The 14,074-nt window shown below is 30.5% G+C and overlaps 1 protein-coding gene across 15 annotated transcripts; it reads left to right on the top strand.

The window, feature by feature from the left end:
- The first annotated feature begins 109 nt into the window (after positions 1–109).
- LOC141454213 (tRNA (guanine-N(7)-)-methyltransferase) lies at positions 110–9,448 on the top strand. 15 transcript variants are annotated; one of them, XR_012458565.1, is made up of 8 exons: positions 120–367; positions 1,340–1,470; positions 1,545–1,729; positions 1,991–2,104; positions 3,129–3,230; positions 4,495–6,621; positions 7,513–7,617; positions 7,886–9,448. XR_012458565.1 is itself a non-coding variant. In XM_074128219.1 (6 exons), the coding sequence occupies exons 1-6, from the start codon at positions 223–225 to the stop codon at positions 4,612–4,614; spliced, it is 678 nt and encodes a 225-aa protein (XP_073984320.1). In that variant the 5' UTR covers positions 110–222; the 3' UTR covers positions 4,615–9,448. The 15 variants fall into 15 exon arrangements, 2 of the variants coding, with proteins under 2 accessions (XP_073984320.1, XP_073984318.1); XR_012458572.1 differs by having other exon boundaries at positions 9,342–9,448; XR_012458562.1 differs by having other exon boundaries at positions 4,495–8,838; positions 9,342–9,448.
- The last annotated feature ends 4,626 nt before the right edge of the window (positions 9,449–14,074 follow it).

The raw sequence follows: 14,074 nt of genomic DNA on the forward strand, positions 1-14,074 counted from the left end.
TCAACTATGAACGTAAGACGATATATAAAGTATTCGAGTTATATGGCGCATCTGAACATGTCTTTAAAAAAACTGGGGAATGGTATGCAAAAGGTTGGCCACCCTGCTCCATGGGGAGGTTACATTACCATGCGATGAACCTGCCATTTGTAATCCAAGCATGGAACTGAGTGAAGTGAAGTAATTGTAGATACATTATGCAAGTTCTAACAATACTGTGGTATGTCGCACAACACGAAGTCATCTTAGTGAGTAAAACATATCTGTTTACTTAGCCAAAGTTCTTAAAATAAAACATGCTGCCACAAAAAAAATATTACAGACAACGAGCACATTCAAATCCAATTGCAGACCATTGCATTGAGTAGTAAGTATTTTTTTGAGTTATAAATGTTGTTTAATTTAATCTATTAAAAATATTCTTGATATATTTATATATTTTCAAAAGTAGGTACAAAATACTTTTGACTAAATAATGTTTGGGTTGCCCACTCTGCTGTGCAGTTTGATATGAAACCGTACTGAGTTGAAAACCACTTCACAATTTTAATTTGTAGCTTTGTCTCACAAAACTATTTGTAAAATAATTTGCTATTATTACACTAAGTCTCGATGGAGGATGTGGATACCTTTCTTTAAATTTGTTGGCCAGGTTTTCAATACCGACAACTCTTAAAAGCCTAATCCACATGGAAAAAGTAAACCAGACGTGTTTATTTACAGTTACGGTTATTATGTTCAAAATAAAATTTTCTCAATTGAAAAAATTAATTTCAGCATTGTTGGCCCTCTCAACAGCAGCAATGGACCTCTTTTTAATTTCATAGGAGCGGCGGGCAAAGCGGCGTTGATAGTTGCTTCAAATCAGAGAGAGCGACGAGCAACGAGCATAGAGTCGCTTGCACATAGTGATGAGTCGAAAGGAGAAGATTACTTATTGGCCAACATTAAGCCATTCATTTAAGGATAAAATTAAATGTACTATATTTTAAAGAATTTACCAAATTATTTTTTTAGTGGCAGCACCCTTGCCCTCTTTGCAGTGCTATCAAAAAGGAGAAGAATTATCTTTGACAGTTAAACACGAAAATAAAAGATTTACTGTTCTGATCAAACTCAATATGTAATCTCTACAAAAAAGAAAAATTTCTTATAAAGTGAACAATCCTAAAAGGTAGAGGGAGACTATTTACAACCCTTATACAACTGTCATACTGGACATTTTTAATGCTTTAAATGTAGGAGTAAAATCAGAAGATGGGCTGACCAAACAAGAGTTGTTATGTGGGATGGTAATTAATCGTTAGGTTAGGTTATTTACATAGTTATTTTGCTTTAGCCCTAGATGTCCTAAAGAAATGAATTGGAATGATTTATACCTGTGTGATAAATTGGAGGATGAATCAAAAAGCTCTTACGAAAAAATAGTAGAGTTTGCGGACATTGGATGTGGCTACGGTGGATTGCTAGGTAATGTAACTTTCTTATAAATGTTTCTAATTTGCTTGTCAATATTCTGTTTTAATACATTTATGTAATTTTAGTTACCTTGTCACCAATGTTTCCTGAAACATATATGTTAGGGATTGAAATTCGTGTGAAGGTATCTGATTATGTTATGGATCGTATCAAAGCCTTGCGAACCCAAAATCCTGGTACATATGGAAACATTGCTTGCATTCGTTCAAATGCAATGAAATATTTGCCTAATTATTTTGCTAAAGGCCAGGTTTGTTGGAATTCATTCATTTCTTTGTTTGTCTTTTTTTTTTTAATTTCGTCAAAATTTGAAGAACTTGTTTTGGTTCTCAATTTAATGCTATTTTACCAGTTTAATTAACGCTGTTTGATTTTGTTTGCATACCTATAGTAATTAATTCCATTGTCTAACATCCTTCCTCTTTAGTAATTAACTTAAAATTTCCTAATATAAATATCCCTTTTATTGTTATTATTTACATTAATAACCAGAAATTAATTTATATTTCAGCTGAAAAAAATGTTTTTTCTTTACCCAGATCCTCATTTTAAAAAAGCGAAACACAAATGGAGAATTATAAACTCATCTTTATTAGCAGAATATGCGTACATACTTAGTGAAGGGGTATGTAAGTAAACGTCACTTTTTCCATTTTACCTTAAAGAAGTTTATTGTTTAACCCAAACAAAATAAAATACGTGAACCAAAACTATATTGTGTTATTTTTATGTATGGTGTTATTTTTAAGTATTATTTCGAAAATGTGGCAAACTTTCTTCTGTACCTTTTTTATTTTAAATTCGTCTTTTTCTTTATGGACCATGAAGTTCTGGGCCACCTCATGTACCCATTCCATTCAGTCCTATTTCTAGTTTAAGCCTAATAAAAAGTAAAATTATCTTGATTTATTATAAAAATAATTTCCTGTTCATTTCGTATTACAAATTCGAGACTGGCCAAAATTATAAAATCATAACTTTTATCCAGACCAGAATTAATACAGAGAAAAAGATCGCTGTGAAATTAAAATAAAATCTTTCTGTTTCACAAAATAATAAAATGAAACCTGTTGCTATTACTTAAATTAGTGAACTATCAAGAAACGTGATTATGGGTTCTCAACATTAGAATAATGCTAGCTGAAATCAAAAAAATTGTAATAAAAGAATTATCGTTTTCCAAAATTGGATACAATTTTTTTTTAAGAAATGCAAATCTTACTGAGATAGTATTAAACGGTGATTAATGTGCCATTAGTCAAATAAAAGTAAAAATACTTTCTTATATTTAGTATATATTGCATTATTGCATAAAACGTAATCTGTATTTTTTTATAAAAGCAATCATTATTCATTGATCTTATTATTTTGAAAAATGTGGCATTTTTTGAAAAGTAGATATTTTTTAAATATAAAATAGGGAATTAACTCCGATATCGGTAATTTGTAACGTATAATTTGTATTTGAAAAGTTTTTCAATATGGTACCAATTCCCAAATCATTGCAAGAAAAGAATTGCTGCTTGTTGAGATTATTTACTGGATAAAATACAACTTAAAAATCAGCAACTCTGTAAAATTAAGCTATTCCTTAAAAGAAGTGGCAATCGAGCTAACAATGGAGGTACTTTAATCAGATGTTATTTCAGGGACTGGTGTACACTGTGACTGACGTGGAAGATTTACATAAATGGATGGTTAAACATTTCACTGAACATCCGTTGTTTGACCAAGTTTTAGAAAAAGAATTGGTAAATACCTCAAATATTTTATTAGAAAGAAGAAAGGTTTTCATTTTTTTCGACAAAGAAAAAATTTAAAAATCGATGCAAAAATGTTTTTATTTTTTCCTACACCTAAAAGGAACGTGTCAAATTTTCTTTAAAATGGTATCCGTGTACAGGAACACCACTGAAAAAAACAAAATCGCAGGAAGTCCAAACTTTATATTCCGTTGGAAGTTTTTATGGTATCCGATAGAAAACATAAAAATTTTACATTCGCAAGTACACTTTATTAAATGGTTTTACTTGTTGGGAATTTTTACATATTATGTAATTTAGAACAATAACTTTTGATATATTTTGTTGAGGAATACTCCTTAAGGCACTTTTTGGATAGGGGTTCCTCTCGAGTGTTTTTTTAGTATTTATATACGATCTATTTAGATAAAAACCTCTTATTGTTGCAAGTTATTTTCGAGAAAATTGCTTTTCAGGAATTTTCTGGAAAGTAGGACGTTTGAAAGTCTGTTGCATTGGTTTAATTTTTTTTTTCTCTCTATCTTTTCGCAAATGATTCCTATTTTGTTCACCTTCCCATAATAATTACATAACCAAAGGCCTAATACTTTTATATTTAGAATTAATTTCTGCCAACCTATCTTGTAGCAATTTAGCGGCTCGATGGCTTTTTTTAGAGTGTTAATTGTATAGGTTTGCCCGCAAAGACATATAACTGTACCTATTCTCCATTTTGTGCGTTGGGCAGCAAGCTGGAGAGAAGTCCATTGCTTCAGATTACATCTGTACGACTCACGGAGTGACACATTTAGTTTGTAATTTTGATTCCATTATTTATTTCGAGGCTGAGGTGCATGTGACTGATGTGGAAGATTTACATTTAGGTTGCTTATAGCCGGCTACAAGAATTTGCAACGGCTATATCTGGCTTATTTTTTTCCCCGCCGGAATTTATATAAATAAAGATGAAACGCTAATTGCACTCATTTGATCACATTACTTTAATTTGTAAGGTATTTTGAAACATTTATTAAAAAAGAGACTTTGAGAGAGTGCAAACTGAGTTTTAAATGTGAATTCATACTCTAGTGAACGCTTTCACAAAGAAACCATGTAACTCTATTTATGGCAATTACTTGGAGTTTTTGAGTGTAAAGTATACATTCATATTGTCTGGATTCCGTGAAAACTTGTGTTGTAGGACTAGGCAATAACTGCATTAGGATAAAATCCTCCAACTGTTTCATACACTAAGATGTTAATTTTATTTTAGGAAGGAGATCCAGTAAAAAATGTGCTTCTTGATTGTTCTGAAGAAGGAAAGAAAGTTACTAGAAATAATGGTCAGAAGTTCCTTGCTGTTTTCAAAAGGGTTCCAGATTCTTTTTATTGAACATATAAATGTACAGTATAATACGAGTATATAGTAAGAACATTGTGAACTTTAATGAAACGACAATGTAATAAAAAAAAATATTTGATACATTTAAGGAATGAATTTGTTTACTATTTGTGTTAAAAAAAAAAAAAATTTATAAATCATAAGAATTTTATCTACAATACTTGTATTCATGTTTGTGCAAATTGATGATCACTGCTGGCACCGTAGTGCCAGTTGACTGTAAATAGTTTCAAACATTGTCTTCAATGTTCTCACAGTGTCTTTATAAATAATTACAATAATAGTGTTTGGTTTAAATTTCCTTCAGGGGCAGTCGGTAGACTCACTTGCCTTTAATATCTCTAGGTCACCACGATGGTTGTAACTTTGGGAAAATTATACTTACGATTATAGGATGCAAAGTAAAGGAAATTTTAAAACCTGTAGCAAGTCTTAACAAATATTATTAATAGTTGACATAATTATTGTACAATATAAATATATGTAGTACAGGTGATACAAAAGAAGGTGCTACGTGTACAACCTAGCATTGGCTTTATTATTAACTATGAAACACAGAAACAGCAGTATTACAGTCCAATGAAGAGACTATTTCCACTTTTTCCAATGGTTATTACTCCTTTTTTCAAAATAGATCGACATAATATGTACAATCGTACATTGCTCTAAATATTCACCATCAAAGACGAAACAGTTGCATTCCAGTGAAATTAAAAGAAAGGTTTTCTTTTCCGACTATTTTTACTTTCTTTTTTTCAAAATAGGCAGACTCAACATCTACCATTTAGCAGTGGCGTTTATATTAACTATTAAATGCAAAAGCAACCAACATTAAGGTGTAATTAAGGGACCATTTCTTTATTTTCTTCTTTTTTAAAGGTTTTTTACTTCTTACTTTTTAAAAAATATTGACCCACTATTTATAATCTAGCATTGCTCATAATATTAACTATCATATACTGAAACAGCTGTCTTACATTGTAATTAGAAGGAATGCTCCACTTTTTACAATGATTCTTCTTTGTTTTTCAAAATTGATCTACCCAGTGTCTACCATCTAGCACTGGCTTTGTGAAACTGTGAAATAAAGAAACCGCCTATTGTAGCGGAATTAGTAGAGAATTACAGCGTTTTTCATTGGTTTTGACATCTGATTTTTGAAATGAAGAGATCAACCTAAGATGCACAAGCTACCATTGCCATTATTATTATTATTATTATTATTTCCAGCGACTTCCGAGGTCTGGATTACACTGGATAGTCTGAATTAATAATAAAAAAAAAAAAAACAGACGTGAACTGTGCTTTATTCTTATTTCTTTATTTTTCCATTCATTTTGCATTAGAAACATCAAAATACTAGGCTACACTGTGTGTACCTTCCACCTCTGGATTATAAATTAAATGTACAATGAAGAAATCTTAAACTTTCAATTGAAACCAGAACGAGTATTTTCCATTAATTCTCAAGACGTAAGTTCTAATTAAAGGATACTTATGTGTACATTCCACTTCTCAATTTACTTTACTTATTTAAGCATTTATGCATAACATATTCATCCATATTTTCTTTAACAATCATTTCGGTGAGAATGCAACCATGTCCGTATTTTAAATTTGAATTCTCGCGCCTCATTCGTATAAAATATATTTCGAACTTTTCAGTTCTAAAAACATGCACAGAATTAAAAACAAAAAATTGAACAGACGTTTTAAACAAATACTAGGTTTCAATAATTTTATTTCATAATTTTTACAATTGTTTGACAATTCATTAATATTTTGGATAACACCATGTAACCTCCCTTAGTCTGCTCAGTCAGTAACTGTAGTGCAGCACGTGAAGAAGGTCTACGTTAATCTGGTAATCCTACCTCTCAGATAGATGTAAGTCCGAAAACTTAAGCCTGTACGAAGACCTATAATAAGTAAAAAAAGGAATTGTAAGAAATAATACTTAGTAGGACACAAAATAAAATAAGAGGGATATTCAATACAGTAAGTATGAAGTCTTAAAATAAACGTTCACACTTGATTAAGTTTTAATCAATTTCTGCGTAATTTTGATTACTAAATTCAAATTTATACTGCATAAATTTGGAACTAATAAAGTTCATTGCAAAGTAAATTTAATTAAACTAAGTAACATACATATTTGTTCAATTAAATTATAAGTAGAGAAGAATAGAGAGAAAATATCCGATCAACCTGTGAAAACTAGTATTAAAAATCAGAATAACCACAGACCATGGATGAATCATTACGTACGACACAGCTTCTGAAAAGTCAGACAACCAACCTGAATGTGTACAAAGAACGAAAGCAACGAAGAGAAGTACGAGAAGAGTCAGTTCTATATTAAAGTGAACTAAATAAAGCTGCAAGATGTGGAAGATAATTTCGTTAAGCTTAACTCGCATCTGATAAAATTAACTTTTTTATTTTACATTAGCGGTGTAACTGTTGGGTCATTACATCAAAAGAAATAGATCTAATAAGATTGAACCTTAGTAAGTAACCTACATACGTATTATATTAATTATAATTACAATTATCAAATTTTATTAACCTGTTAATCTGGGTCATTACATCAAAAGAAATAGATCTAATAAGATTGAACCATAGTAAGTAACCAACATACGTATTATATTAATTATAATTACAATTATCAAATTTTTGTTCATAATATTGCCAATATAAGAAAAAGAACAAGGTGACAATATGTATATACTAAAAATTTTAGGACTTGAAACAAAAAGTTGGTACATATGTATATCGAAACTTCAGTATTTACACATGAAGGTGATTTCGGCACTTGAGTTGAATTGGATGGGTTCTGATATGTAGTTACTCGATCAGTATGAATAGTTTTTGTCTATTTTATAACAGGAATAAATAGGGTGGAAGTGCCAACAAGCAAGAGTAGAATGAGAATTACTTGCTGGAGCAAGTGTTATGTGATCACGACCTATCCCTTTTCATCGGCTTTATAAGGTATTTTTCACTTTTACTTTAATATCCACCAAACACTCATTACAATTCATTTACTTTATCTTAAGTTATTCAGTTTTCAACTGAAATATGTATTTGTTTTCGATAAATGTTTTTACGAATCGTCAAGTTTCGTGTGTGATGAAAATCAATAAAGAAAATTCATAGAAAGTTCAAATTTGTTTATTTAATAACGCACTTTCATGAAATCATTACGATCTAGAGCTTGAATTGAAATGTTTCTTTGTCGCTTTCTGTTCACTTCCTTAAGCTGAACCTTTGTGATTGCCCTGGATATTACAAAGATGTCCGGACGAGGAAAGAGCAAGAAATCAGAGTTTGTGAAGTAAGGATCAAGGACAACTTTATCAATCATGGATTTGCCTAATCCTATACATTCCACGTACGAGCTTGACAACCTTTTACTTCATATGTCTAACTTGTAAAAATCGTTAGTTTTTATTAATTAGAAATGAAAAAAAATAAACCTGTCATGCCAATGCTACCTAGCGGCAATAGTTTAAATTAAAAGATGTAATTACAAAGAAACTAGTCACGCGGAGGTCCCGGGTTCGAATCCAGCAGCTGACCCTTAGATTTTCTCTTCCTAGGAGCTTCTTACAGCTCACTGTCCGGTGATGGACAGTGTTGCCTGTAACGAGAGAACACTGTCCGGAGGCCGGCAGTGCACTGGAAAAAGCTCCGGGCGCTAATGACCTCAGCTGTTGATGCGCCAAAAAAAAAAAAAAAAAAAAAAAAAGAAACTAGTTTCAGTGATCACCGCTAGGTAGCATGAACATGTACTTTGACATTATTAAAATTAAGAAAATAATCTAATAAAACAACTATCCAGTAAGCCAGTGGGGTAAAAGGTTATGCTGTTTTGACCAAATATTCAGTATCATGTTACAGAGGTAATAATTTGCTTTATTTATTGTATGTTCTTCCACCACGTTGATAAACATTTTATATCATCAGTATTTTAAAAAGAAGTTTTCCTCTAAAAAAAAAAATGTCCATGTTTAAAATTCACTGTTTACCTCATAATTTGATGTTCTTAATTTATGATTGATAGTTTCATGTTGATGCTGGTGTAACTAAGTCAGTAAGAACTTTTACATATCTTAGAAAACTGATTGTATTATCTATTTGCATTAAGCGTTAACTTCCTAGGAAATTAAAAACTAGTTTTTGCATTATTACTACGTTAAGGACTTCTTGCGGGTAAGCAACATTTTTTGCGTTTACTTTTATTTTTAATTACGAGTTGATATGATTGGAAGTGTTTATGAAATTGATTGAAATGATAGTGATGCATTTCAAGTGCACGCATGTAATTTTAAAAAGTTGATTTTAGTCTTCATTATTTTGTTTCATAAAAATGTTTCAACGGTCATAAGTAGGTAGATTTACTTCGTAACGTGTTAATAATTTTTGGTCGTTTTTATTACTGTAAAAGTAAATTGCTAATTACGATTATGTATTTTGGAAATTATGTACTACCACGTAAATATTCACATTTCTCTCATTTAAATGGGAGAGTAATCTCCATGTAATTTAAATTAATAATGTAAAGTTTAATAACGTCCTAGAATTATGGACCTTGGATTTTGCAATGTTCGCACCAGTAGTTTTAAATTCTAACTTATTGAAAATAGATTTTTTTCTAAATATTTGTAAATTACAATTAAAACAATTGTATTAATAATTTTTATTTTTGTTCTCAGTGTTCTTTCAACATTCTTAAGGTAATTCTGAACTAGTTCAATTGAAACAAGTGGCTGGATTGATGACATTTTATCCAGTGTAACACATTCCAACTCCTACAGCAACAGTAAGTACATGTTTTCAGCTTAGAGCATTTTGTTTCTCAGTTAAGATATTAAGTCGTATTTTCAAAAGATAAATAATAAAGTATACAGTAATAGATTAGATACCTAGTAAGTGCAATGATTTGCCTAAATTCAAACTATCCAGAAGGTGCATGAACTTAGATTTACTTTGTGTGTGTGTGTGCCTACACTTTTAATGATTCTCTATAATGTTAGGGCTTTTTAGTGATCAAATTGGTTTACTGAAGTGAATTATTAAGTCATAAACATTAGTGTTGTACAGATTGCTCTTTGAGAATATTAAATTATATAATTTGATTGGTCTTTTTACTTCTTCAAAACTGAACTTTTTGCAACTATTAAGTCAAGTATCTCAAATAGGCTGATGGGGCGTGTTGTCTTCTGCTATTATAACCCATTTCATTATTTTGAAGGATCCTTCTATTCTTCCAGCAAGTACGACCTTATTTATGAGGTTATTGGCAACAATTCTATTTCGATTATAAATTAAACTAGATTCTCTAACTGTGGAAATGTTCAAGTATTCTTATCTATTATTTACTACGTTTAGAGTAATACTACATAAACTAAAACTTTTTTCATATAAATTTTTATCTTTGTAGCTGAAAAAAAGTTTTAATTTGATTGAACTTCTATTATATTTTCCAATCACAGAACTATTTCTATTCTGTATACAAAAAATAAAAAATTAGAATATTAGTAGCACGTTTGTTGTTGTATTGTTCAATCAGAGTAATCTTTTTAATAAATAATAAGTACGTATTTTGAAAATATATTTCATTTTCTTTCAAAGAAAGGGTTAGGTTCTTTAAAATATGATTTAAACTTTCATTTATTTACATTTATTTAATTTTAATGAATACATAATCAGTTATTAAACTTTTTTTTTCTAGGTTCCTAATTCAAGCTAAACTCAGTAAAAACTAATTATTTTAAGTACATAAATATTGTTGATTGAATATAATGTTGATTTTCAGAATAAAACCTCTGATACAGGAGTGCTGCCTGCAAAATTGTTCATCAATAGAAGCCCAAGTGAAATAGACGTAAATCATCTATCCTAGGAAATTTGAGTGAAGAATCAACTAATAAAACAAGTATTATGTAGTTACTGTACGTAATGTGCACATTAATTTCACAATGTAATGTTAGAATTTTTGCTTCAAATTGCATGTTCTTTGTTTTTAATAAAATGTTTAATTTGTTTACTGTATACAACAAAATAATAAATTTCAAAAAAGAGTTTTATTTATTCTCCTTTTCATCGCAAAAAAAAAAAACTTTGAAAAAGATTAAAAAACCTTTAGAAAAATTGGAAATAGTCTCTTAATTTCACTATAATGCTGCTGTTTGTGCATTTGATGGTTAATATTGAAGGCAATCCTAGATTGTGTATGTTGGGTCGTTTTGTTTTGAAAATAATGAAGTAAAAACCATTTAAAAACGTCTAAAATGAAAAAGAAAAATTAGTTTTAAAAATGGCCACAAGGTAGCAGCACTTGTAACTATATAAACACATTTTAGTTTACATATTTACCACCAGGTAGCACTAAAACTATAACTGTCAATCAAGATTTCTCTTCAGTACGACTTGAGTGCTGTAGGGGAGAAGATCGCACTGTCGCTCGACACCTTAAATATATCTACTCTAGTCTAGTCTCACATCATCAAATATGAAATAGGCATGTACTTATGTCTGTATAGTCAAAACTAAGAATTATAATAAAAAATAATCCAACCAAATACGAAAAATGTATAAGATATGATGTGTAGCAAAAAAATCACTATCATAAACATACATGAAAGTTCTTCTACAAGAATTATAAATAAAAATATGAAAGAGGTATCACGACATATGCCTGTTCTAGTCAAAAATTAGGATTATAATAAAATGTAGTTGCCCCGGCCCGCCCTCCCTGCAAAAATCACTTACCTTTATAGTCTGGCAGAACTATTGCACACTCGACAAGCAAGAAATATTTTATTCATTTTTATCAGCATAAAACAATTTATTTCAGCTTACTTTCGCTATCAATAAGTAACACATTTATAATGCCATCTAACTATTATATTTCCTAACTAAAAAAGTTTGAGCTACATAATAATTAATAAAAAAAACAAAGGAATTAGTAAAAAATAAACTGCAGTTCGTACTGCCACTCCTAGGTAGCAGAACAATTACTATTTTAACGATTAGTTTCTCTTTCTAGACTCTGGAAGCCTTTTTTTCAACTACTTTTTTTATGTTTTCTTTTTTCGTATTTTTTTTTCATTATTTTTAACTTCTTATTATTTAAGAGAGTAAAAGGAAAAATAAGTACAATATTATTCATTAATTTGTAAACTTTTTTAATAAAATTAAAACTGTCCTTATACAGTTGTATAAGGGTTGATCATCAAAAACTGCACGAAAAAGCGTAACGTTAAAAAACACCCAACTTTGACAATTTTTTTCTCTTTTTCTATTAAAGATAAAATTCTCAAATTTCTTTTAAAATTTAGGGCAATTCCTCCTTTATAACTGTATTTTTGGCAAAACCCAGATTTAATATATTACGAGAAAAAAGTTGCTGAAAATGAGCAAAAACGGCATTTTCAAAAATTGGTCGTTCTTGTTCTTGTTGTTCTTCTTCTTCTTGTTGTTACCTTTTTTGAAAACAACGTAGCGCCTAAACGCGTGAACCGATTTTCATGAATGAGGTGTCATTCGATTCGGAATTTTATGTAGCTGTGCCTTTTGGGGGGCTGCACATCGAATGGGAGAGGAGTTAGCCCCTTTTATGTAAGGCCCCCTCCAAAATTATTATTACTAATTACTCTGTAAATCTTGGCCCGATTATGATAAAATTTGGTAGGATGATAGGGTTAGGGCTCCTCTACGTAACATCAGAGCGACGTTCAGCTCTTACACTTTTTAAGGGAAAGTACAGCAATCGTTTTAAATTATCGACTTTCATGACCGATTTTCATGAATGAAGTGTCGTTCGAAACGAAATTTTGTTCAGATTTGCCCTTTTAAAGTCTCGACGCTATGCCTCATAAGGAGGGGAGTTCCCCCTCCCAAGTAAGGGCCTTTCTAAAACTATTATTACCAATATTCCTAAAACGCTTAGTCCGATTTTGATAAAATTTAGCACGAAGAAGTGGTTAAAGCTCCTCTACGTGGCTGTGAAGTGCCATCATGCTCTTACACCTACTAAGAGAAAGTATTGCAATCGTTAATATTGTGAATGAGTGAACAGATTTTCATCAATAAATTGTCGTTCGATTCAAAATCTTTGCCTCTTTGCCTTTTAGGGAGCAGTACTGTAATTCGGTTTATTTTTCTTACTCCTCTTAAAAGGAAGTACTGAAATCGCAGTTTAATTTTGTTACTTACGTACAAATACCTTCCTATTTTATTCAAAACACTTTCTCAAAAAAAAATTGTTATAGAGGATGGTTTGGGCACCGCAACTATAATCATTCTTTAAAAAGATCTCTCCAGTGGAAAAAGTAGAAATCGTCTTCTACTTTCACTCAAACACTCCTGTTTTGCATGTGATAGTCACTATTAAGGAAAATGGTAAAATATACATGTAGGTACGATCTTTTTTTTAAAGGTAAGAGGTAAAAAGCTATAGAAAAAGTCAAAATTGTCGTCTAATTTTGCTGGTGTGATAGTTAGTATTAAGACCAATGCTAGCTTGTAATTGTAAAGTCTATCACTTTGGGAAAACAGAAAGTAAAAAGCAATTGGAAAAATTGAACTTGTATCCCAATCTCACTGAGATGCTGTGTTTTCTGCATACGATAGTTAACAATAAGGCAATTCTAGTTTATACAACAATGGACCATCTGTTGTGAAAAACATCAATCAAGTGATAAGTATGAGTTTTAAAACATGAAAAGCATTTCATAGGTAATATTAAGGTCAATGCTAGATTGTACATGTTGGGTCGATCTATTTTGAAGAACAACAAGTAAAAACTAATGGAAAAAGTAGAAATGGTCTCCAAATTTCAATTGTTGGCTGCTGTTTCTGCATTTCATAGTTAATATTAAGGTCAATGCTAGATTGTACATGTTGGGTCGATCTATTTTGAAGAACAACAAGTAAAAACTAATGGAAAAAGTAATAATAGTCTCCTAATTTCAATTGTTGGCTGCTGTTTCTGCATTTCATAGTTAATATTAAGGTCAATGCTAGATTGTACATGTTGGGTCGATCTATTTTGAAGAACAACAAGTAAAAACTAATGGAAAAAGTAGAAATAGTCTCCTAATTTCAATTGTTAGCTGCTGTTTCTGCATTTCATAGTTAATATTAAGGTCAACGCTAGATTGTACATGTTGGGTCGATCTATTTTGAAGAACAACAAGTAAAAACTAATGGAAAAAGTAGAAATAGTCTCCTAATTTCAATTGTTGGCTGCTGTTTCTGCATTTCATAGTTAATATTAAGGTCAATGCTAGATTGTACATGTTGGGTCGATCTATTTTGAAGAACAACAAGTAAAAACTAATGGAAAAAGTAGAAATGGTCTCCAAATTTCAATTGTTGGCTGCTGTTTCTGCATTTCATAGTTAATATTAAGGTCAATGTTAGATTGTACATGTTGGGTCGA

This window comes from Rhodnius prolixus, unplaced genomic scaffold (assembly GCF_049639745.1).
Source record: "Rhodnius prolixus isolate KJV_2025 unplaced genomic scaffold, Rpr scaffold_9, whole genome shotgun sequence".
NCBI lineage: Eukaryota > Metazoa > Arthropoda > Insecta > Hemiptera > Reduviidae > Rhodnius > Rhodnius prolixus.